Source organism: Pseudochaenichthys georgianus, chromosome 1 (assembly GCF_902827115.2).
Source record: "Pseudochaenichthys georgianus chromosome 1, fPseGeo1.2, whole genome shotgun sequence".
Taxonomy (NCBI): Eukaryota; Metazoa; Chordata; class Actinopteri; order Perciformes; family Channichthyidae; genus Pseudochaenichthys; species Pseudochaenichthys georgianus.
This window is the reverse complement of record NC_047503.1, coordinates 32,428,385-32,453,392: the sequence shown is the minus strand read 5'-3', so window position 1 is coordinate 32,453,392 and position 25,008 is coordinate 32,428,385. Positions and strand designations below refer to the sequence as shown.

Sequence of the window (25,008 nt, the reverse complement as noted above, 5' to 3'; positions counted from 1 at the left end):
CGGCTGAGAAATTTAGTCATATATTAAAAGACAGCAGCATCATCAAGAGGCCAACAAGAGTGACAGAGTGGGTCAGTGTGCAGTCTACCATCCTCTTAAAATACTCTGTCCAACAATATCAGTCTCATGAAGAAAGGTTTTTTAACGCAATTCAAAATAGCAGAGAAACATGCATTCTTGTACTCAGGAGGGGACATTGACAGAGGATTGTTGGAAAAGTACACAGTAAGTACTTCATAGTACTTGTGGGGGTAGTTTCAGTAGTACTGAGTCCAACAGGATCAATCTCACGAAGAACTAATGGCAATAAAAAAGAATTCCCTCATCAAACTTAGCAGAAGTGGGTTGATTTTGTTCTCAGCAGGGGACTTTGAGTATTTCTCAAAAAATACACAGTAAAAGTACTTCAACGTATTGTAAGTAGTAGGCTAACTAATACAAAGTCAAACAGTATCAATTTCATTAAGAACTAATGGTAATATTATATTTTTTATCATTCATCAAAGATAGCAGAAAAACATGCATTATGTACTAAGGAGGGGACTCTGACAGAGGATTACTCACAAAGTACACAGCAAAAGTACTTCATTTTATTTCTGGTAGAAGTCAAACTAGAACCGAGTCCAAGAGTGTCAGTGAGAGTGTCAAGAGAGACGGCTGAGTGACCGTAGTGCAGAATCGCTGTATAGTTTAAATCTCCTAACAATGTTGTCCATTTTAGACATAGGCTTATTATATTTACAGCCCTTAATAACATCAATTTTCTGGGCTCAATATGTGTCTTGGCTGTTTTCGTTGTGATCGCTAAATTCTCCTTGTTTATAATAATCACCGGTCCTTCAGCAGGATACTGTAGTGATTCAAAGTGTGATTTTAACAAACGAGTGCTTTTGTTTTGAAATCACTTCCGTGAATTTCGCCCCGCCCCTCGCTCCAATGACCATTTGACCATTTAGTAAAGTGAAAAGTAAAAATCAAAAACGCCTCTCAGACGCTCTTCCGTTTACGTGTTTAATAAAGAAAAACAATTGGACGGTAGATACACGGATTGTTTAAGTATCAGGAATTAAAATATGATTAACCCATCACATATTATAGTAGTGATGCTGAATATATTATTACAATGCATCATAGATATGGTGAATTCATATTTAAAATGTACCTCTAGCATTAATTACCTTTATTATTTATTGCATGGTTGTTTAGGTCATATAGACATCATAAAAACCAAACAGCAAATTTTTATGAATTAAAGAAAACTAAAGTTGATATTACGTTTCAACAAATATATTGGTTGGATTCCCTTCAAAGAATAAGTTCAGGGAAAGCTCAAAAGTAGGTGAGTAGTTCACCTTTACAGGAAGAGCATTTTTATACATTTGCATTTTAAGAAATCATTTAATGACAAGGCATACATAACAAATAAACACCAAGGTACATAAAGTAACTACATAATAATCCACCAATCAGGAAATGGAAGAAAGATAAAGACAAAAAAAATCAACGAAATTGTGTAAAGTTACACATAATGGATCATTAATACTCATACTTACATGTTACATTAATTATCACATCTTACCATCTGGTCATTATAAATGTTTTGTGTTGTATAACTTAACCATTACTACAGAAAGAGCTTTTAATATAAATTCAATTTCTTCTTATTTTTTCGTAAAAGCGTCTAACATATTGTACTATTTGTCTTCAGCTGTAGCCTGTTTCGAAAATTACATCGAATCAGTTATCGCGAGAACTTAACAGGGCTATGTGAGACCACGGAGTGAAGTTCCGGTCTCTTTTCCGTGGCGGACCAACGAAGGGCCGGTTTAGCAAGATGAAGGTACAATGTTTCCCTTATTTTAAATCTACGTGGAGACGCTGTTTTGTTGAAATAGTTATATGTGGTTGTTGCCATGCTAATATACTTTAAATCGGACGTGTTTAATGTAGAAGTGTCGGCTCTGACACTAAGGATGAGTTTTGATTGTGATTGTATCAGCGCTGACTATTCTGCCGGGAGTGAGCTGTGGAAACATGGCGGCACACTGAGCGAAATGTGCACTGACTTCAAGTCCCAGTTTAGAGAAATAACGAGCTTGCAATATTTGGCTGCTTACGTTATGCGAGCTTGTTGGGTATTCCGCTTGGTTCGTTCATAACGTTAGCGGTTCAACCGAGTGTTTTAATACCTACATTGCCCAGAGGGCTAACGTTAGCTAGCCGACAGAGAAGCTAGTAGGCCTCTACTTCTCCCTTAGCTCGTAGCTTCAATTAACGCAGATGCTCTAAAGATAAATAGATTATTTTTGTTTGAAAGTGGATTTAAAACCTTAGCCATGTCTCCTATAGTTACTCCTGTCTTGCCTTTTAACATCCCTAGCGCAGCTAACGTGGCACCACCTACCTGTTTGAGGACGTATCTGTCACTACCCATGTGGAGCCACTTTCAACATTTCAACTCTTTTTTTCCAGCTGAACATCTCGTTCCCCGCTACTGGCTGCCAGAAGCTCATCGAAGTTGATGATGAGCGCAAGCTGAGGACTTTCTATGAGAAGCGTATGGCCACTGAGGTGCCTGCTGACCCCCTGGGAGATGAGTGGAAGGTAAAGTCATGTTTGATCTCTTTGTATTCATGTTTCTTTGTCAGCACGCCATGTTGCAGAGTTCATACAAGTCATTGTTCATGTTAAAGCACACTAGTAAACCATTTCTGACTTACCTATAGTCATTAAGGGGGGACATGTGTTGCTAGAGTAAATGTGAAGCTGCTTTACCAGATGCAACCAGGTCCTGGATCAGTGGATGGTTGAACTGCATTGCTCTCTCAATTTGTCTTGTGTACACTTGTAACAAAATTGAAATCCTGACTAACCATGTCTGATAGAAAAAGCATTATTCTCAACTTCTTTGCATTCCCAAGGAAACATTACACTCTTTAACGAAGAGTTATTGTGGGGGGGTTAACATCTAGTTTTGTTTTATAAGGGTCACAATCCTGGAGGATAGTAGACTAGTTATCCATACACTAGGTGCTGGGATTGTTAGTGGGAGCCAATAACAGCTGTTGTCCCATCTAAGCCACTGACTTTTTTCAAAAATTGCTTATTTTGAAAAGTTGATTGTTAAAAGACCGTTTACACAACTACTTCTTGAAAGTAAAGAAACTTGGCAGATAATTATTTTAAACAATCAAATTATATTGAGTTCACTGTTACTGATATTATGATCTGTAAACAATTTGTTACTCTTTTAAGACATTGGGATCAGGTACCCTAAATGGGAAAAAAATCAGAGACCTAACCACTTGTTTCCTCTACCTCAACAGGGATATGTGGTGCGCATCAGCGGAGGCAATGACAAGCAGGGCTTCCCCATGAAGCAGGGTGTGCTGACCCACATCCGTGTGCGCCTGCTGCTCAGCAAGGGCCACTCCTGCTACCGTCCCCGCAGGACTGGAGAGCGCAAACGCAAGTCTGTCCGCGGGTGCATCGTTGATGCCAACCTCAGCGTTCTCAACTTGGTCATCGTGAAGAAAGGTAATGCGGAGATGATGGTTTATTGGATTCTGTAACAAACTATTAAAAACTGTTATGTTCATGGCACACTAGTAAACCCTTTCTGACTGACCTATAGTCATTAAGGGGGGACATGTGTTGCTAGATTAACTGTGAAGCTGCTTTACCAGATGCAACCAGGTCCTGGATCAGTGGATGGTTGAACTGCATTGCTCTCTCACTATGTCTTGTGCACAATAATATCAGAATAACTCCAAAGCTGGAGTGTGTATTTATTTGAAGTTGGGGCAGTTATCTGTTCATGGACAGTTAGCTTGGCACTGAAAAATATATGACTACATTTGAAGTCTTGATGGTATTTATTTTCATTTTGCTGATTTGGGCTGCAGGCAGCTGTCCCACTTCTCGCTGGGGAGCTAAAGGATCTCTAGATTCTAACTCATGTGTATATTGTTTTTATAACACTTTGTATGTACTTGAAATGTAGGCACTGCAATTTGTAAATCCCTTAGCTTTAAGCCGTTTGACTCATCTGGTGATCTGGTTATTCTCAGGCGAGAAGGACATTCCCGGCCTGACCGACAGCACTGTCCCCCGCCGCCTGGGTCCCAAGAGGGCCAGCAAGATCCGCAAGCTCTTCAACCTGGCCAAGGAGGATGATGTGAGGCAGTATGTTGTGAGGAGACCCCTGACTAAAGAAGGTAATAGTTGAGCTGCGTCTGCCAGTTTTCACACAAGCCTCCAAGTGTTGACAAAATGAGGGATTTATTTAGATATGGCTTGGACTTCTGTTGATCATGAGGTCTGTGCCACTAACAAGTTAATTCAAGATGAGATACAAATTAAGCTTGTGTATATGTGTGGCTTCATTTGCAATGCATACTATGACAAAAATGAAAGCCCTAAAGAAATGGTAAATGCAACTTGCCTTTAGGGGTTCTATTGGTGGTCTTGATTTTTGGGCTGAAAAATGGAACATTTCTAAAGCAGTTTGTTTAAACACAAGGCAGTAGTCTAATTTTAAGATGGTAATGTGGTTAATTTATTTAAGTGCTTTTAATTGATTATAAAGCTACAAATTATAAACATTTCTATAAACCTATGGCCATTTTTAACATTATCATGTACAGTGTAAGATGCACACTATTATATTTGAGTACTCTGTTTCTTGCAGTCCTGTATTTGGCTTGGGAGCATTAACAGATGTTTTTTTTACTCACAATTTTAATATTCTACCTAGTCCAACTGGTGAAACTTCGTTTTACAAACCAACCATAAGATGAGCAGCTTGTTGATCTTAAGATGTGACACTTGCTTTGTCAGCACGCCATGTTGCAGAGTTCATACAAGTCATTGTTCATGTTAAAGCACACTAGTAAACCATTTCTGACTTACCTATAGTCATTAAGGGGGGACATGTGTTGCTAGAGTAACTGTGAAGCTGCTTTACCAGATGCAACCAGGTCCTGGATCAGTGGATGGTTGAACTGCATTGCTCTCTCAATTTGTCTTGTGTACACTTGTAACAAAAATGAAATCCTGACTAACCGTATAACCATGTCTGATAGAAAAAGCATTATTCTCAACTGCTTTGCATTCCCAAGGAAACATTACACTCTTTAACGAAGAGTTATTGTGGGGGGGGAAACATCTAGTTTTGTTTGACAAGTTTTATAACGGTCACAATCTTAAAGGATAATAGACTACAATTATCCATACACTAGGTGCTGGGATTGTTATTGGGAGGGTTCATTATCTTGTGCAAGGTCTGCACAATTTTAATATTCTTTCTAGTCCAACTGGTGAAACTTCGTTTTACAAACCAACCATAAGATGAGCAACTGGTTTATCTTAAGATTTGACACTTTATTGGTTGTTTTGAGATATTAATGTTACCTGAATTGGGAAGTTGCTTAGTTCCTGAGAAAGGTGTTATGGTTTATAAAAGCGTGTCGGTCCTTGGGAAGCTTTATTCATACTGTTAAGGCGTCTTACAATACAGTTGGTTTTGTAAAGTCTGAACGGGTATCCTTGGCAGTTTGTATTTTTATGTATTAAACCACTTCAGTTGTGGGAGTAAAGAGGGCCATTGCACAACCCTCTTGACACCTCTTAACATTCAACATTAACCAAATCCCTTCTCTTTGGTAGGCAAGAAGCCCAGGACTAAGGCTCCCAGGATCCAGAGGCTGGTGACGCCCCGTGTGCTGCAGCACAAGCGCCGCCGCATCTCCCTCAAGAGACAGCGCACCACGAAGAACAAGGAGGAGGCCTCTGAGTACGCCAAGCTGCTGGCCAAGAGGATGAAGGTAAGGGTTTTTACTCATCTCACTGAACCCGTAGTTTCAGATTAATACAAACGTTTTTTGAGCACTAAAATGTCTAGCAGTTGTTAGCATTATAGTTGAAGTAAACAAGGAATACATTTAAATTGTAAAATCTTTAATGTCGGTTGATCTTGTAGTATTGCTTCAGTGTTACTTTTCTTTAGATATGTTGAAACATTTCATTGAAATTTGTCCCCTTTTTTTTAAAGGAGGCCAAGGAGAAGCGCCAGGAACAGATCGCCAAGAGGCGCCGCCTTTCTTCTCTGAGAGCATCCACATCCAAGTCGGAGTCCAGCCAAAAGTGAAATCACAAACTCAAATAAAGTCATGTTTTGCTGAAAAATGTGCCTTCCTGGTTTTCCTTTCAGTGCCTGATACCATAGAGGGAAATGTGATGCCGGAAATCACTGCACTATGTTGGGCGATTAAACCTGTACATATATATTTTTGCTATCAAAGACTTCCAAAAAGCCAAAACAGTTTTTGCTGAACTGTTAAGTGGATTTATTTCAGTGATTTGAGTATTTCATTAGATTTTGATTAAGCTGATGCTGTTGAACAAAGTAACTTCTGTGCAACCAACCATGCTGAGGCTTTAATTCATGAAATGATCTCAGCCAGGTGAAACACTTAAAACAAATGCCAGACAGTTGTAACTCACCCAGATGTCTCAAGCTATGAAATGTTTTCCTATGGTTCAGACACATCCTTCAAGTTTTATTGAAACTTTATGATCAACTGTCACTGCAGTAAGCTCTGTTTCGACTTGAGAATGTGCCTGAACAGTTGCCAAAATGAAGGAAAATAGCTGGATTAATATAATGTTCAATTTGTTTTAATATTTAGAAAGACAAACGCATAACAGCAGTATAAATCAACGTAGACATCCTTCAGCATTACACCGATTGTTAGTCATGCGACCTGAGGGACCTCAATCGCCGTGCAGTCTCAACTTGAGGGGAAAGCTGCAGTGCCCACCAACTAAATATCAAAAGTTGCGGTCTCAGTGGCATTGAGAAAAGTCCTATCCTGGTCAGACTTTTGATATCTGGTTGGTGGGCACTGCAGCTTAAGTTGTACATCTGGGATGTAAAGACGAACACAGACAAAAGCTGATGCTGAGGCAGCGTCCTGATGCTCCACGGTCAGACATTTGGTCTGAAGGTCCTGAAACAGCTGAATATAAATTCTGCGTGACCAGTTGAGAAGATGACAAAATATATTACGGGTTTTTTTTTTTTTAAAGCAAAAGTTGGTTCAGAAGGTCTTATACAAATTTTGAAATGGCAAAAGTGTGAATGATTGAATTCCTAATGGCTATTAATGTTATGTTGATATTTAAGATAACTTTTATAGATTTTTCAGAACTGCACCAAAAACACTGACAAACCATGCTGATAGCTCAAGCTGGTGGATACTTAATTATTGTGCTGTGCAAATGATTCATTGTTGGGGGATCTCCCAGTGTGTTCAATAGTAACTGGTGATTTTCTACAATATATTCCTTTAGTGAGAAATTCACCAAAAGTAAGTTCTTCATTTGGTGTTTTTTAAATAAATGTGTACCTAATTGTAAAATATACTCTTTATTTCATTAAAAAAAAAAACTCAAAATGTAAGCATCTACTGCAAATATCTCCTCTTTTAATTTTTGTGAGCCTGGTAGGCAGATATATTGCATATATTGTGAAGCTGTATGCCCACTGTTCATCTGGAACAAGCCTTATATTAAATGGACTGATATTAGATCTCTTATTTAAATCTAATAAAGTGAATAATCATATTTTCCTTTTTTTCATATGTTGAACTATCCCTATAAACTTTACTCACAGGTAGCACACCTGACAATATTGCATCTTGGCTCCAACCTTTGTTACCTTGTCAGTAGTAATAGGCCTGTTGAACTTAAAACACCATTTTGTGTTTACTAATGATTTCATTTAGTCAATAAGTTATTTATCAAAGATTATCAAATATTTTCTTTAGCATTCTGTCCTCCTTATTTATTCTGCTAGGGCCCCATATTGTGGAAAAGTGCCCTGTGGTAGAGCCCACATCAACCTTTTATGTATATTAGATGTAAAACAATTATTAGCCAATCAATAGTAAATTATTCAACAGCCTTTAACTAATTGAGAACTTGTTTAACGAAAATGATAATAATTGTTACTGCAACTGAAATGGAAGATAACTGTCAGTCTCCTTTCCATTATGACTTACAACCTCATTCAAGGTATATGAGCAATATATAATATCTCCAGCACCACACACACAGACAGCTTGATACAAATGGGCAGCTTAGCCAACCTGGCAGCTGCACTCAGCACCTTCTGTTAAAAAAGGCAGAAACAAAAAGTCCACATACAGGTCTTGGGGGTTTAATTACAGGAAGGAATGTTATTTTGACAAATGTTGTTATGTGTCATTTGGGTAATTTCTAAACAACAAATCTGCCCAAAGTTGTGAAAAAAATACCAATCAGTCCCATTAAGTTTAGTTAGGGCGAGCTTTGATCGGTCCATTTGAGAACCTGTCATCTAAGGCAATATTCATTACCACATTCAAACAGAAGACATTTTCAAACTAATTTGCTATGAGCGTCAGAATGATCAACATTATTTATCAGGTTTTGTTGCCATGTGAATAGCATTCAAGGAAGGTTAATGATTGAACTCATCTAGTTGTTGTTCTTTCGCATGTTTTGTACACTTTAATAAAAGAGAAGACCAATATGTTAGAGTTTGAAACGTAAACATCTTCAAAGACTTGAGAATATATAATACTCACTCTGCAAAGTGCTGCTTCATGGGTAAAACTGTATCGGGTGGTGGAGCAGTCTGCTCAATTAGCGCTCACCTGAGAGGCGACGATGATGCTATTCGACTGTGTATCGCGATATGTCAACAAAGCTCAATCGATCTACTTCAACAAATTATTCGGTGTCTTAATTGGATTTAATTTAATTGGACGTGTCATCAGTTCAACACTTTTATCAGATCAGATCTTTCCGGTATTAGAAAGCCTATTATTTTTTAAATAAATTCTAACAATATAAATGTGCAATTTTCCCACTGTATCTTTTATGCCAATCATACGAGATATATACCGCCTCTTCTTAAGGGCTAATAACAAGTTTGCAACATTTACTTATTGATCATAGTAAACACAGTGTAAACATGTGACCGTGATTTGAACCTGAGCTGTCAAACAAAGCCCATTGTAAATCAATCCACCGCCTTAACCACACAACTGGATTAGCCTACATATAAAGCATGTCAGTCCTCTCGATCTGACAAAAATATGAACTATGCATTAATATAGTTTGCCAGAATCATTATTATATTGGTTTATGTAATTATCATGCGAGTAGGCTGCACGTGTTATGCATTACAGGAACTTGGGTCGTGTACAGTTTAAGTCAAATTGTCATCGAAAATAAAGCAGAATGTTCAGTAAACTTGTTGACTTCCTCACGATTTTACATGTAGGCTATACATCATCAGTGCGTGTGTTCAACTGGAGCTCATCATCGTTCCTAGATTACAGTTAAATGAACTGGCTGAACTAAACGAAAGAAGTTATATAACACGCCATTTTTTTAAAGAAGATATGCACAGCTGTTTCACACTTTTGCATGCATTTTGACATAAAACTATGTGTGCTGTTAACTTTTTAACGACTTGTTTGGGTTCATGTAAACGAGCACAATGTCGGATGCTTATATCTTCTCGCCTTGTTTTGCTGTGACGACGATGGCGAAATGGCGGAAAATTAGAGCTTGTGTTTCACTGTATGCGCTGCACCCACATGTGTCTAAACCACCCACCAGAACCAGTCAACGCTAATTAAGTGCTATTGGCATAAACCCTGTGCATGGATAACTGATTTTATGAACTAGGGTGGCATTTGCATCTATTGTAGAATAGTGAGTCACGTGATCTTGCATTCACTCAAGCCTGTTTGTGTGAAGTTACAAGAAAAAACACGGACTTTCCGATTTGTGACAGTTAAGCCGTTAAAACAAATGCGTTTGGAGTTGGTCTTTTTTATATATAACCAATGGCATTTGACACAAATACTTAATTTAATATTGGTTGATATGTATGCTTTGTTCTGTACACTACGGTATTCACTCATAATTAGTATTTTTTCGTTTTCAATATTATTTTACTTTGAAGGACATGGCGCTCAACTTCCGGAACAGGCACTGGTATCCGCGGTTAGCTTCACGCAGCTCTGAGGCCTGCTGTGTTTTCAACGGAGGGAGAGCTGAGGAGAAAAATGGCGTCTGCAGGCGACCCAGAGCGGGACACCGGCCATTCAGTTTGAGCTTTCCGCTCTTAAATTGAGACCGGGGCTTGGTGGAGACTTATCGGGAACCGTCACCAGACCCGTTGGTTTCTTTCTCCCCCGCTTTTCTCCGTTGTGCGTGGCTCACCCGAGCAGCGAGATTGAAGCGGAACAGAACAGACTCTCTCCCACAATGAGGGGGAGAAGAGGAAGGCCGCCCAAACAAGCAGCCGTGATGCGGGAGGGTTCACCCGGGCCAGTCCGCGGCTCTCGGGGCAGCAGGAGTAGAGGGATGCGGGGACGGGGAAGAGGCAGAGGACGCGGCCGGGGACGGGGTGGCATTGCTGGCGTTTGTGTGACTGGCTCTGCGGAGGTAGATACAGACATCTCCGGCCGAGAGAACTTTCATTCGTCCCGGGGCCGCAGGAAAGTTGGAGGCTCCACAGCGGCGGTGTCCGCGGCGTCGCGGGGCAGAGGAGGCAGAAGCAGAGGCAGGGGGTCGAGAGGCGGCCGCGGCAGCAGAGGAGGGGTGAGGCGGCCTCAAACCAAGGTGGTCTACGACGACAACAGCGACGAAGAGGACGATAATATAAGCTACAGGTCAGACGACGATGAACTCCTTAACGACAACCCTTCGTCGGATCTTGAAGAAGAGGAGGCCTTGGGAAACGAGTCTGACTATCTGGAGGAACTACCAGATGAGGATGATGCCAGCTACTGTACGGAGAGTAGTTTTAAGAGCCACAGCACGCTCGGTAGCACCCCAGGTACGTGGGTTTGCAAGTGCACGCACTCTAGCACAGCATATTTGCATAACTTAGAGTGTGCATTTTATTATATTATGGCTCAGTAAAGAAAGCAAGCCGCATTGTTCAAAATGGAGCTTGCACTCAGAAACAGGCCTTTGTTTACCGTGTGCTCTCTTGCCACTGGTTTGCAGATCTGCTCCACGCTCCAACCGGCTCTCGTGTTTTTGACTTTTTGTAGGATCAGCACATTTTTGTTGTCATTTCATTATGAATAATTTATTCGTGTTTTGTTTTTAACCGGACCTTTTCATGCGCGCTGTATTTTTTGTGTTTTAGAGCACATTGGGGAACGTCATGTATGGACTTTATTTTATCTTCCCATCATGTCATTAATTTAACATTTGTACCTGTGTTGGCAGTGGCACAGTACAATAAATACAGTTTCTACTATTTAGATTTGATCAACACTGGTGTATTTTTAACATAGTTAACTATTGGCCTCGGATTGACAGTTCATAGCTGTCTTTTTTCTTTACACTGTTTATTACTAAATGATAGTGGTTTTATAAATGAAGGTATTTATTTTATTTATGCATTATTATTACACAATTGTGCCTTTTTATAATTCTATTTTAGATCACGTTGTTTTTGCATAATGCTGCTTAATGGCTTTGACAGGGCTTTGTTTTGAAGAGAGGCGCCTTTTTTTCCACTTGTTGCAAACACCAACATTATTAGTAGTCTACCGTTACCATGGTAACCGCTTCGTTTATCAGGTGATCAAATTAGAGCTACCATGGCCCCAATTATGGACAATACTGCTAATAAAGTGGTGTATGCAAAAAACATTTGACATCAAGTGTGTTATGTAAAGCATTGCTTTCAAAGCTGTGTGCAATCACATGGAAATAATTTTACATATATGATTAGTAGAAATATTAAATGGTCATGCAGACATGGGACTTTTGGATATTTCAATATCTATTCACAATTTTGCTATCTCTGTAGCATCAGACTTTGTCATTTCTTTCATGTTCTTTAAATGTTTTTTTGGAAGGAAACACCTGACTGTAGATTCCATCTCTTGATTTGTCAACCTTTAACACTTCACTACACTCTGTGCAGGCTTAGATGCCATTTAAGTAGTTCAGGGGTTAATCACATGCCTCTCAACTTCCACTGGCAATTCAAACTGCTTTTTTAAAGACGTCAACATGTTAGCATTGTGCAGCCGAGTGTGAGGGGTCTTTCGTAAACCCAATGGTCTTTAGGCAATTTGGTGCTTTCACTGCAATGCACAGGCAGATACTCATTTCTATGCTATTATGCAAACCTGCACACATACCACTCTTGCACAAGATCTGTGTGTTTGATGCTGTATAATGAACCAGCAAACTTGAACCCCAGTATACCCACTTAAATACAAATGTAAACTCACTTCTTATTAGTGTTTTCAGAATAGTGTAACGTACACTGACACCAGAGGGAAGGATCAGGTATGATACATCAGCTGCCCCATTGGCACCATTACACGGTAGAAAAAAGAAGAAGACGGTGCTTGTCTACCTTTTTGTAATTTGACTTTTCTGTATCACGCTTTAAAAGAAACAGCCTGGAGCTTTTGATTGGTATCCTCCTGTACAAGTGTAAGATCAGTGCGAGTGTGCATTATAACAGGGCATCGTGGATGCTAATAAGTTCAAGCGTTTAGTTGAATTGGCCTATCGTAAACATACTTACCCTGTTTAATTATTTTGTGTTGATGCAAACCAACAAAGCTCTTCCTTTTATTTTCTGCCATTATTCTTCACACCCATAACTCTTTTCCTTTTACTTCTTGCAGGCCGGAGGAGGAGTCGGGCATTGCAACCGCAGTCTCCCATCTTTGAGGCAAAGGACATTCCTCCCCTGGACCTTCCTAAGTCCTCTGAGGACCTCCAGGTTCCTACCTCACAGCTTCTCAATGTGTCCGCTGTCTACGAAGTCCTCCGCAACTTTGGCTCTGTGCTGCGCCTCTCCCCTTTCCGCTTTGAGGATTTCTGTGCAGCGGTGGCCAGCCAGGAGCAGTGCACACTGCTGGCAGAGATGCACATCTCCCTGCTCAAAGCTATTCTCAGAGAGGAGGACACTTCCAACACCACTTTTGGTCCCACCGACGTGAAGGACTCTGTCAACTCCACTCTGTATTTTGTGGATGGTATGACCTGGCCGGAGGTGGTGCGGGCGTACTGTGAGAGCGACCCGGAGTACCGGCACATTCTGCCTCTCCAGGAGACTGAGGATTACCCTTATGAACCGCTAGAGAGCAAAATCAAAGTCCTGCAGTTTTTGGTGGACCAGTTTTTGGCGACCAACATTGCCCGAGAGGAGCTAATGTCGGAAGGTGTGGTTGCCTATGACGACCACTGCAGAGTATGCCACCGCCTTGGTGACCTGCTGTGCTGTGAGACATGTTCAGCCGTTTACCATCTGGAGTGTGTGAAGCCGCCTTTGCTGGAAGTGCCTGAGGATGAGTGGCAATGTGAGGTGTGTGTGGCACACAAGGTGCCCGGTGTGACGGACTGCATCCCAGAAGTGCAGAAGAGCAAACCTTTCATCCGACAACTACCAGTTGGCTACGATCGACACAACCGCAAATACTGGTTCCTCAATCGCCGCATTGTTGTGTAAGTCTACCATGTTTTAGTTATTTGCCAAGATATTTACATGGACTTCAAAAGTACATGTGTCAGGGGGAGGGACTTTATCTTGTTACAGTCTTGCATATTTATAAACAACAAAAGATATTAGTCATAGTTCCTCAAAAAAAATGCAAACATTACTCTCTTGGAGTACTTCTTTCCTTTTTAAGGGTCCCCTCGAGAAATAATAGCTTATTTACAGTACACTGAAAACACACAACCAACTTGCACATCTACCCAAATTCCCATGATTTTATTTTGTTGTCTATTATAAACATTTAACTTCAAGACTAAGCAAGCTCTAATCTGCTCAAAAGCAAAGTCTCCAAAGTTATCATATAATTTGGTGTCATAGAAAGTGTTTGTAAATGTCACAAACCATCTGCATGTATAATTAGAAACATCACCAGGTAAAGAACAGAGATAAAGTCATTTCTCTTTTGCACAATCTGGGACTGTAATGAACTACAGCAGCTGTCAATGCAGCTGATGTAGCACAGTATTTGTGTGTCAGTTTACTTTGTCGAAGACACTTCTCTAAAGATTGTTAATATAGAAGACCCATGCTTTACTGTGCATGTGTTCAACAATTATTTGACCCCCCCTCTGTTCATGAGAGAATGTTATCACAGGCAATGCATCACAAAGATTCATGTTTGCAGTTTGCACCTTTTTAGTTCATAGTACACATTATTGCCAATGCTTACACTCAGAAATGTTCATAACTTTACATGACATTGTCTGCTGTTCAATGGCAGGCGCTGTCCAAGCTGAGCTCAAGCCAGATCAGCTGAGGGGTCATGTGTGACCCACACTGATAAGCAGATGAGAGTATTACTTTAAGCGATGAAAACGATTGTGCGCTCAGGTGCTAGGTTTAGGCATACCACAAGCTTAAGGCCTGATACAGACCCGCATGGAGGCTGTTTCATAAAACAAAAATAACTGCATGCGTCCAACATAACCTGACCATCAGCAGTATTGGTCCAATATGTTGGCAAATGATCTTGGTATTGAGCAGTCACAGATGGTCTGTGTGTGTGGTCAGCAGCAGCAGCAGCAGCAGGCCCGCTACATAAACCACAAAAGAGCATGGATCACCAGAACAATGTAAGATTTAAAAGGGTAGGTGGCCCCAGCTGTAAGTGTTGCATTTGACACGTTCTCCTCTTTTTCTACTTAGCTCGCTCTCTAAATTGGCCCCCAGCAGGTGCTGCGTTACTGATCTCCACTTCCCTTCAGAGGCTGTGTGTGTTTGTGCATATAAGTAGTGTGCACAGAGGAATGTTTGTGTGACTGAATGTACGTGCAATGAATGATGTGCACAGAACTAAGGTGCGTGTGTGCATGCATGCACACGTGCCTCTGCTGAAGTGCTGAATAGACACAACTGTTACACAGCCTCAGGTTCCTCTCAGTTCTTCGACATGGGCCACGCTGAGCTGAAAGCTCTCAAATATTACAATATCACACTCTCTAGCTGCCGCTCTGAAACTCTAAAAATGCCCTCCTCAATGTTACTTATTGTGTGGGGTAGAAGCTTAGTCCAACTGCTGATGAGTCCCTCGGCATTCCACAGCTACACATATTTTCATAAACAACTCAGGGAGATAGAGCAGATTTTATAAATACTTCGTGCTTCAATTATTTTGAATAGTATAAAGTATTGGAAACACTCAGAATAATTTCCGCTTTTGTAGCTGACTTAGAATATTAAACGTTGTTTTACAGTTACTTTTAAAATCAACTCAAACTTTTCTTCAGCACTGTGGGGAGCCAACGTTTCTGATATTTTCCAAACAAACAACCAAACGTGAACTGGCTCTGAGAGGCTGTTCTGGGAAACGCTATGTTCGTTTTAAAATATAAATTGTTACCAAGACTTGTGCACATATATTGTATCTCTTAAACAAATGTTGTACACTTGCAAAATATGAATACCGTACTATATATCTAACATTTGCATCCTTTTGATCATTACATCAAATATGCTTCCTTGTCACTTTACATACTGACAAGTCTGGCAAAGTGAGATGAGGAAGCACAACTGAAGAAATCGTAGTCCGATTTCGACACCTTTCATGTTTTGCTCAGCTGTTCCCACCGGCTCATATTATTTTGGTTATGTAGTTCCTTTTCTATGACATGAAAACAGCTGGATCACCACAGAGAGATCAAAATAGGAATGAACACATGCACTGTGTAAGGTCCACTATGTTATTGATCATTTGTCAAGCAGCAGCAAACATAATTGATGGATCTGACGGACAAAATGATTGTCCATTACCTGGAACGCTTTAAAGAGAAATTGTTGCCATTACAAATGAACAGTAGCCTCGGATTAATGTATAGCTTAAGCATTTTTGTTTCAGTGGAAATGCGCATACATTTAAATCAATCTCATTGACTGCAGTCAAGCTGAGTATATGGGGAGAAGCAAATATCACAATATTGTCCAAAACCTTTATATTGGTTATACCTGATTGTAAAGTAGATTATGCTTCTTGTCCCATTTAGCCCACAGTCTGTAAAGCTATTATTCATTTTGGGTGGCATCTACCCCTCACTGCTGTGTCTCCTAATTCCTTTCCCCTCATGTCTCTTCTCTTATGTCTCCCTTCCAGTGAGGAGGATGGCGAGCAGGAGGACAAGTCCACCTGGTACTACAGCACCAAGGTAAATACGACTCATTGTCTCTCTTACTAGGGGTGTATTCTCTTCTTCACCCAATACAATTAAAAAGAAAATATATATTTTATATTTTAAACATATCTTTATTATAAATTGTGCAAAGAATGTTACATTTATACATACACAAGTTTTACATTTTTAACCCCCCCCCCCCCCTCCCCATTTCCCAACAATCCAGCACAGCGCAGACATGGTTCACAAACATGATGAAACCAAGTCACAATAAAGGAAATTATATATAATACACATGCACACATACATACATGCACATATACATACATACATACATACATACATACATACATACCCAGGAAACAAGAAATGAACTAAATAATACATAAAGTCAACAGCACCTCCCCATCGAGCTCAGCCATCATTCCTTGGCCTAAAATATTTTGTTTTTAAAGACTCTTGTTACTCTTTTTAATTTCTTACTTACTATAGTTATGTGTCACAGTACAGATTTATTTTTATTTTTTTAATTATCAATACAAATCTAAAAAGTCCCAGTTTTTGTATGTCTGGTGTAGCATTGAGACAATTTGCATTGCAGTTACTGAACTCTTCCCTACCCGTGTTCTTCCCAGGTCCAGCTAGCCGAGCTCTTCGAGGGTTTGGATAAAGAGTACTGGGAGGCCGACCTGAACGCAGCGCTCGAGGAGATAAGAGAGGAGGTGCACGCTCACATGGACATCACTGAGGACCTCACCAACAAGGCCAGAGGCAGCAACAAGTGTTTCCTCACTGCCGCTAATGGTAAAGAGTTCCTCATTCTTTCTTGGTTAAAAGAAAGAAACAAAACAATTGTCAGTAAAGCTTATGGGCTTTCTGTGCCTTAGTTTAATTATGGTATCAGTGTAAGAAGGATCTCCTTAGGCCCAAAGTATCCTTTTTTCTCCTTCTTCCCAATCCTCTGCCTGTTTCCCCTCTTATACTAATGAATGCCACCCAGTCATAGATGGTTGGGCCATAGGAATCAACCAAGCTATTATGTAACATTACTCTCGTCCCATTTTGGCCGGTGTCCAGCACTCAAGCTTCCCTTCCTCCCTTCTTTTCTGTCTATGAGCACAACATGTTTATAGCATTCAGTCTGTGGTGCAGTAGACCTTCAGAACAATTAAGCGGCAGTGCTGTTGTATGTGGTGTAGGGATGGGTATCGTTTGAAATGTATCGATTCCGATTCTGCTTATCGATTCCGGTTGTTATCGATTCCCTGCTTCGATTCCAAAATTATAAAAGAAAGAGGTCAAACGTTTAGACAACAAAAATATCTTTATTCTTTTAAGCTTTAACTGACAATTTTACAAATAAAAAATATACATGCAATACAAATGTAATGCACAATAGCTGTGCTTTATTTTAACTGAGCTATGCCTGTGGCAAGCTATTAACAGGCATTACAGTCTGTGCCTTGTCTTTTTCTTTTTTAGTGTAGTGGAGCCTCACTTTAGAGCGTTTGGTGTTATGAAGTGACTGAGCTCGTGAACTGTCTACGGGCGGGAGGGCGGGGGGTGCCTCGCTGCTGGGCAACTGTGGACCTCTGTTGTCTGTCCGTGCAACTTACTTGATACCGTTTTTAAAAAATTAAGGGCGGTGCCGGCCGTCAGCGTACCGAGCCGGCCGTCAAAGGCCCGCTGACGACCCGCTCTTCTGTGATTCTCCAGAACACACAGATGGCCAGTCCGCCCTTACCCTATTCCATCGGGTCACTGCGGCGCAGACGGACCCGGTGGAATACAGGGTCTACCGCGTTTAGGACCCGTTAAGTAGAACCGAGATTGTGCATTTTGTATGGGTGGGTACCCGGCATTTTCTTATCGGTTCTCACCTGGAACCGAGTTTCGGTTCCCAACCCTAATCTGGTGTTTACATTGCATTTAGCTGACGCTTTTATTCAAAGCGACTTACAATAAGTGCATTCGACGAAGAAGATACAAACTTGAACAAAACAGAATCATATAAGTACATCAGGTTTCATAGAGCCAAAACATTTCAAGTGCTACTCAACTGGCTATAGATAAGCCAGCCCTTTATTAGTATATAAGTGCTTTGTTAGTACTTCTATCGCTCGAAGTGGAGTCGAAAGAGATGAGTTTTCAGTCTGCGCCGGAAGATGTGCAGGCTTTCTGCTGTCCTGATGTCAATGGGGAAAACATGTTTACTTAGGAAGCAACATTTTACCTGGAAATCAACACTTCTGTCAAGCATCTTTTGTGCACAGATAAATAAAAGATTCTCACTTACAGCCAACTTTAACCTTTACACTCACAGGAAGTAGATTATACAGTCATACAAAGACTGAATGCCACCGATGAATACAGCTTTTGTCAAAAAAGTGCTTGGAAAAACCACTTGATGACTGATAAGTGCTTCCCCTTATGCTTTAGAACTGTTTTGTTAGCATATTTGGCTGCTGTTTTGACAACTAATCTATTAGACTGCAATAGAATCCTTAAACATGAAAAGTGTGTGTAATAAGGGTTGTAAGCAGATAGTCTTTTAAAATCAGTTTGCCCTGTTTAGGCTCAGTTTCTAGTAGAGATTTGTAGAGTTATGAGGGATTTGGGCCAATTTGGGCACAAGTGTAGACAAGATATATTCTCTCTATTGTTATTATTCTTCTCCCTGCGACTGTTAATCCTGGTTACGAGATACACCTTTATGTGTTAGCCCTGTCTGTCTTTTCTTTTTTATACCAGCAATGTTGAAACAAAGGAAGAAATATCATAAACAAGCAATTGTTTCCAGTTTTGTCTGTCACTAAGAAAAGAGGAGGCAAACCTAACAGTGACAGATAATGATGATACACACACCTAGATGTTTAATATACTCTGCAGAGTCTTCACTTTAAAGCTGTTGTAACACACACACACACACACACACACACACACACACACACACACACACACACACACACACACACACTATCTATTGTCAGCTTTAGTGATGCATTGCAGATTGGAGTTCATTGACATGTATTTGTGTTTCCTCTTTGCCTGTGCATTTTAATTTCAAGAGCAGTATTTTTCAATTTGTCCTATGTTTTTTGTGATATTGCACAATGCAAATGTAGGCTTTATTTTGCTCACCTTAAATGCAATCTTTAATGGTGATGCTACATATGAGTCCGACTGGTTAAGGACTTTGCAGTCTTCCATTTTGTATCATTAACCCAACATGCTTATCCCTCAGTGTGTCCCTATTAATGATGTTTCAAATATAACACAGTTTCGCTCAGTTGTAAACACAGCCTAATGCAATTGTGTCTAACTTTATTGTGACGTTTACAGCAGGTCATGAAATCAAGCATGTATATTATTTACCAAACATTTGAAATGCAAATCATGTAATATCATTCCTATAAACAGTCTCTTGCTGCTTCTATTTGTGAAGTCCAAACAAGGAGGTCTGTTGGAAGATAAACACAAGTTCAAGCATGGTATAATGCGGCCCCCAAAAACATATCCTCTTTGTCTGCTAGTTTTAATTTAGGTTTAAATTCTTCTTTAAAATTCAAATCTTGCACTGAATTTACTCCGATGCTGTCTCCTTCTTTCCATCCATAACTAGAATCTGCTTCATCCAACCCTATTGTGGCTTTTAATGTGATTTGAGATGTATTTCCTGTTGCAAACAACATCATTCAGCATCACTGGCTTTTCTCTCAAGCCTTTTTTCTACTGTTTTAAAGTGTGTATTCTGGATCTGGACATGGATGTTTAGACACACTTTTAACCACACTCACAACTTGTGTTCTTCATCAGTGTAATAATGACAATCACAGACTATGTATTGTTTCAGCCTTTTGTTTCTTATGTCTTAAAATGTTTACTTGACGTGTTGTTCTTCTTTTATCTAGAGGAGATCCTGGAGCGGTTGCGGGCTAAGAGGGAGGAGGAGCTGGAGGAGGTGAAGAGACGAGCTGCAAAGGAGGCCCAGAAAGAGCGGCTGGAGAAGGAGAAGATGGAGGTGGATGTGGAGAATGAAGATGAAGAGGCCAAGTTGAGGGACGAGGGGCAACAAGAGGGCAAGGTCACAGAGCTGACGGAGGAGGAAACAAAACAAGAGGCCAGGGAAGAGAAAAAGGATGGTGGAGGTATTTATGCTTTTTGAATTCCACAAAACATTCTGAAAAAGGCATTTGAGAATCGATGATCATTTAACTGAAACACTTTTCCTCTGGGTCTCTAAACCGGCACGCGACGCTGTGTTGAGCCGTGGAGAAAAGTACATCTCAACAGTGGTGTAATTACTTATTGATTTAAGAATAAATGCTGTTATTTGAATCCTAAATTAATTAAATTGCTGCGACAAGTTTAACACTCACAAGTGACATATTTGAAATGTGTATTTATGTTTTGCTGAATACAAATGATTCAGTGCATAAAATAGGCACTTATACAGAATAAAATGTATTTATTGCACGAGCAGCAAAACACTGAACATCTTTGGTAAGCTAATTGGCCTTGAGAGCATTCACCTAAAAAAGGTTATATAAGAAGATGCATTTCTTTAAGGTGATACTGTATACAAAGTTAGATAACTTTATTTTTCTCCAATTGACAATGGATGATGTTATAATGTGACTTTATTTCCACACTGCCCATCTCCTCTTCTTTCCATAGTCTCCATGCTATTAATGCATTATAAGATACAAAATCTACAACATTGCTGCTGTCCTTATTCCCCAAGTGGCTCTCAACCCATCTGTTGGCGTTAGTGTTCAGTTCTCTAAATGTTTTCTTCCTGATACCCGGCGTCAGCCTTGGAATACTTTCTGCGGTTTTGCACTTGAACTCTTTATTCATTATACTCTCTTTCATCCAAAGAGCTGAGACGCTGATTGCATCCATTGCTTTTTCAATCAGAAGCATTGTCACTGCACCCAGTGTGACTATAACCAACCCTCACTATACTTATTTTTAATAAAAAGCTTTTCTTCTGATGCTTTCTTGTAATTAGAACCTCTGATTATCCAGATTACTGTTCATGTAGTGCCTTGTGTCGAAACACTGAAGTTATAATCTATACATCTACATCCTCAGTTATTTCAGTTTTCACCATGCATTGATGTTCTCAGTGTTGTTGTCAGTTATGCATAAGTCTTCTATATCGGTTGCCCATTGCTTTTTATTGACCCATTCCTCTTTCATTGCTTGCATTACGCATGACTTATCAGTAGAGGGAGCCACAGCCTTTATTATTTCGGAACTTTCCCATTAATGATGCTTTTAAAAAATGTAGACCGAGCTACCACTTGTGCAGAACACCTTTTTTTATTGGTCATTTTCGACAGCTTTATGTGTCTTGGTTTTCTAGTTCAATCATTTTTTTCCCAGGTATACACCTATACCTTGCTGAGGCATGTATGCAAACCCTGAAAGATGTCTGACTAACAACGGCAAGAAAACAATCTAGAAAAAAACTGGTAACATTCAATCGTTTCTATCTGCGAACAGAAAACCCAGCATCAGATTCTGTCCCCGGCAGCGGAGATGGTATCCCCAGCCTGAGCCAGCCGCCCCAGGCCAGTGAGGAGAACAGTAACGGCAGCATGGGGGCTGTTACAAGATGTCCTGAACCTCCAGACCTGGCTGACAAGTCCTCCCAGTCCTCCCTGGCCAGCCTTGATGACATAGGTTTGACAATATAATAATTACTTCTCTTTTGTTGTCTAATTTATATTATACTGATGAAAACGGCACTCAGCTGTGCTAGGGTGTCTATCGTGAAAGGGGATTCTGATCTAAATTTGACTTCTTGATTTAAAAAAAACACATTTGCAAGCTTAAAATGATGCTAGAAAAGGGTATCTCTCAGTTTCACATAAGCCATTTTCACATTATACATTTAGTTAAGTTAATAGCCCTTAAAACAGACAAGCAGAACATTTGATCACCTTATGAGAAAGGCAGTTTTATGACTTTTAATAATTGAGTATTCCTTCCGTGATCATTGCACATCATACAGCTTTTCCAATAGACTGTGCTATTGTATGAGACTGTTAAAGTCTTATCTGTCTTGGACTGAACGTTGTATTGGGTTTTCAGGGGACGGTGAGCCGTGTCCCGGCGGTAGGGGGTCCGCAGCCACTCGCATGGTGACCCGACTGAGGAACCCCGAGAGCAAACTCAGCCAGATGAAGAGCCAACAGGTGGCTGCTGCTGTTCATGAAGCCAACAAGGTCTTCAAGGAGGGCAAAGAGGTGAGAATAGTGTCCAACACCCAGCTCAAAAGCATGCCAATGTATGTAGAATTATGCAATGGCCTAGTGGAAGAGAATTGGAGATTAACCTAACTATCTTCAGGCTATTTAATTGTGTCCCTTACTAACCTTTGACCTATTAAAAGATGATTTAGTTTGACTTTAACTTGGATAAGCAGGAGCGTGACTTAGCTCATTTACAAGGTTGTAATTTAAATAACTTGAATGAGGATTTTTTTTTTAATTCAGAGAAATTGGTTGCGACATTTTACAGTGGAATATAAATGTCACTTGTCATAAGGCAGTCTGTAATAAATCTGAATGACTCATTTCTCCCCCCCCCCCCCCCCCCCTACCTCTTCAGGTACTAGTAGTAAATGCACAAGGTGACGTCACCCGTGTCAGCACGCGAGGGAAGGAGGTGGTGATGAAGGGGACACTTAGTCCATTCTTCAAGCTGGGCCAGGAGGGGAAATACCGTGTCTATCATAATCAATACAGTAGCAATACTGTGGCACTCAACAAGCACCAGCACCGAGAGGTAAGCAGCACGACGTTTGAAAGTAGAGAAAAGCATTGAATAAGCTGCAAGGTGGCTCAGTAGATTCCAGACCCTTGTGGTATTTGTTTTGCTACATGATTGCAATGGTTTCATCCACTTTTATCAAGACATTCAAGTCACTTGGATTAGTAATTGGTGTGCGAACAAAGATGATATGAAATTGCTGGTAGGTTCTAAAAACATATTTTGTTGTCTTTTCATCAGGACCACGACAAGAGGCGACATCTCTCCCACAAGTTCTGCATGACACCAGCAGGAGAGTTTAAGTGGAACGGGTCTATTCATGGCTCCAAGGTTCTGACCATCTCCACACTGAGAATCACCATCATCCAGCTGGAGAACAACGTTCCAGCACCCTTCATGCACCCTAACTGGGCCTCACACAGGTAGAGTCAGGCACTGTCATATGGAAATTGTATATTACTATTCTGATACTCTAGGTTGTCTGTATGGATGTACCGATAATATACATGAGTGCGGTACACCAGCACCCACTGCGCTCTTACATCATGCAAGAGTCTTGTCCAGCCATTGGCTTTTTCATCTAAACGGCAAATGGGTATGCAAGTCTTCCTTGTCCGACCGCAAATAACATTTTAGCCATTGCAAATTTGATGCATGAACATCTGAGTTCATTCTCCAATGCCACACTGAAATGCAAATGGTAGTCAGCACTATCAGTCAACACTAGTTGTCAGTCATGTTGGCATTGGTGCCTTTCAGTAATTCAATTTAATTATGTCAGTTATGAAAAAGGCCAGAATTATGCCACTTACTTATGCCTTACTAGTAAAAAAAAACGTAAAACTGGGATAGGCCAAAAAAATCAAAAGTAAAGAGAGACATTTCTAAATGTTCAGTGTTTGTTTTCTTGTTTTATAGGACCAACTGGATCAAAGCTGTTCAGATGTGCAGTAAGGCCAGAGAGTTTGCGCTGGCCCTGGCCATCCTGGAGTGTGCCATCAAACCTGTGGCTATGCTGCCTGTCTGGAAGGACTCACTGGGCCACACCAGGTACACACATAGTTTATTAACAGTGTGTTTGTGTGTGGACGTACTTTCATTATATGTGCTTTTACAATGTGATACAAAACACAAACTAAGAAAGCGATTCCTATAAGGTAGCTGTCACTCCATATGTTTTCAGTCTAGATGCAAGACATTCAATACTTCACAAGCGTTCATGACGTACACTGGGTGTGTGTGTTCAGTTTAGCAGGCAGAGGCGATCATAAGCAGATCAGATCAAAAGGCCCACCCTAGCTGTGAGGCATAATATTTAGACTGCAAGTCCACTTCCACTGCCACCCACCTCTGCCTCTACTACTGCTCAACACCACAACGCCCCTTTTTAAAGAAGACATTGTCCAATATTTACAAGGTTGGGATCAGAGTGTGCTTGTGTTTGAGACTGAACTGTGAGCTTTTCAGAAACGTGGAGAACATTTGTGAGTGTCATGTTCTTTTCCTGTTCCAAGAGCACCTTTCATCTTTTTCAGGGCTTTAATTATGCGCTTACATGACTCAAGAAGCTTCCCAGTTGTTTACTTACACCTAAGGCAAGACATTGCCATATAGATAGATAGATATTGCCATATTTTTTTAATTACACGTTTTCTAAAATGTTGTTTTTTAATATGAAAATGATTAAGTTAATTTGGATATATCTTATAGCTACATACATTGGAAAAATACTTTTAACAGCCATGTTTCTATTCTTGCTAGAAGTCACTGAATGTACAATGTAAGAGCAACATGCTACACTGTATGACAATTAAAACAATTTCAGGTTGAATCGCATGACATCCATTGAACGTGAGGAGAAGGAGAAGGTGAAGAAGAGGGAGAAGAAGCTGGAGGATGAAGAGACAATGCAGCAGGCCACATGGGTCAAGTACACCTTTCCCATTAAACACCAGGTATGTCGCTTACATACTCACAAATCCTTGGTTTTCAATATTGTTAAGATATTGACTTGCAATT

The 25,008-nt window shown here is 40.3% G+C and overlaps 2 protein-coding genes across 2 annotated transcripts in view; both read left to right on the top strand.

Annotated features, from left to right (window-relative positions):
- Window positions 1-1,733: 1,733 nt before the first annotated feature.
- rps6 (ribosomal protein S6) lies at window positions 1,734-6,186 on the top strand. Its single transcript, XM_034083839.1, has 6 exons — window positions 1,734-1,840; window positions 2,473-2,604; window positions 3,327-3,537; window positions 4,071-4,217; window positions 5,668-5,825; window positions 6,053-6,186. Exons 1-6 carry the CDS (start codon window positions 1,835-1,837, stop codon window positions 6,146-6,148), a joined length of 750 nt encoding a protein of 249 aa, XP_033939730.1. The 5' UTR covers window positions 1,734-1,834; the 3' UTR covers window positions 6,149-6,186.
- Window positions 6,187-8,262: 2,076 nt separating this feature from the next.
- LOC117452720 (nucleosome-remodeling factor subunit BPTF-like) overlaps window positions 8,263-25,008 on the top strand; it is a 47,925-nt gene continuing 31,179 nt past the window's right edge. Inside the window, exons 1-11 of the mRNA XM_034091457.1 lie at window positions 8,263-10,900; window positions 12,726-13,548; window positions 16,188-16,239; window positions 16,842-17,010; window positions 20,118-20,354; window positions 21,718-21,897; window positions 22,309-22,463; window positions 22,828-23,004; window positions 23,230-23,411; window positions 23,908-24,039; window positions 24,815-24,944. Of these exons, the coding sequence (XP_033947348.1) occupies window positions 10,327-10,900; window positions 12,726-13,548; window positions 16,188-16,239; window positions 16,842-17,010; window positions 20,118-20,354; window positions 21,718-21,897; window positions 22,309-22,463; window positions 22,828-23,004; window positions 23,230-23,411; window positions 23,908-24,039; window positions 24,815-24,944 (2,811 nt within the window). The 5' untranslated portion in view covers window positions 8,263-10,326. The remainder of the gene's footprint in view (window positions 10,901-12,725; window positions 13,549-16,187; window positions 16,240-16,841; window positions 17,011-20,117; window positions 20,355-21,717; window positions 21,898-22,308; window positions 22,464-22,827; window positions 23,005-23,229; window positions 23,412-23,907; window positions 24,040-24,814; window positions 24,945-25,008) is intronic.

Bases quoted from the DNA above. Each gene is read 5' to 3' on its own strand.
- rps6 (XM_034083839.1), top strand. The intron at 3,538-4,070 runs GTAATGCGGAGA...GGTTATTCTCAG, and splicing joins CTTGGTCATCGTGAAGAAAG to GCGAGAAGGACATTCCCGGC. The intron at 4,218-5,667 runs GTAATAGTTGAG...TCTCTTTGGTAG, and splicing joins GAGACCCCTGACTAAAGAAG to GCAAGAAGCCCAGGACTAAG.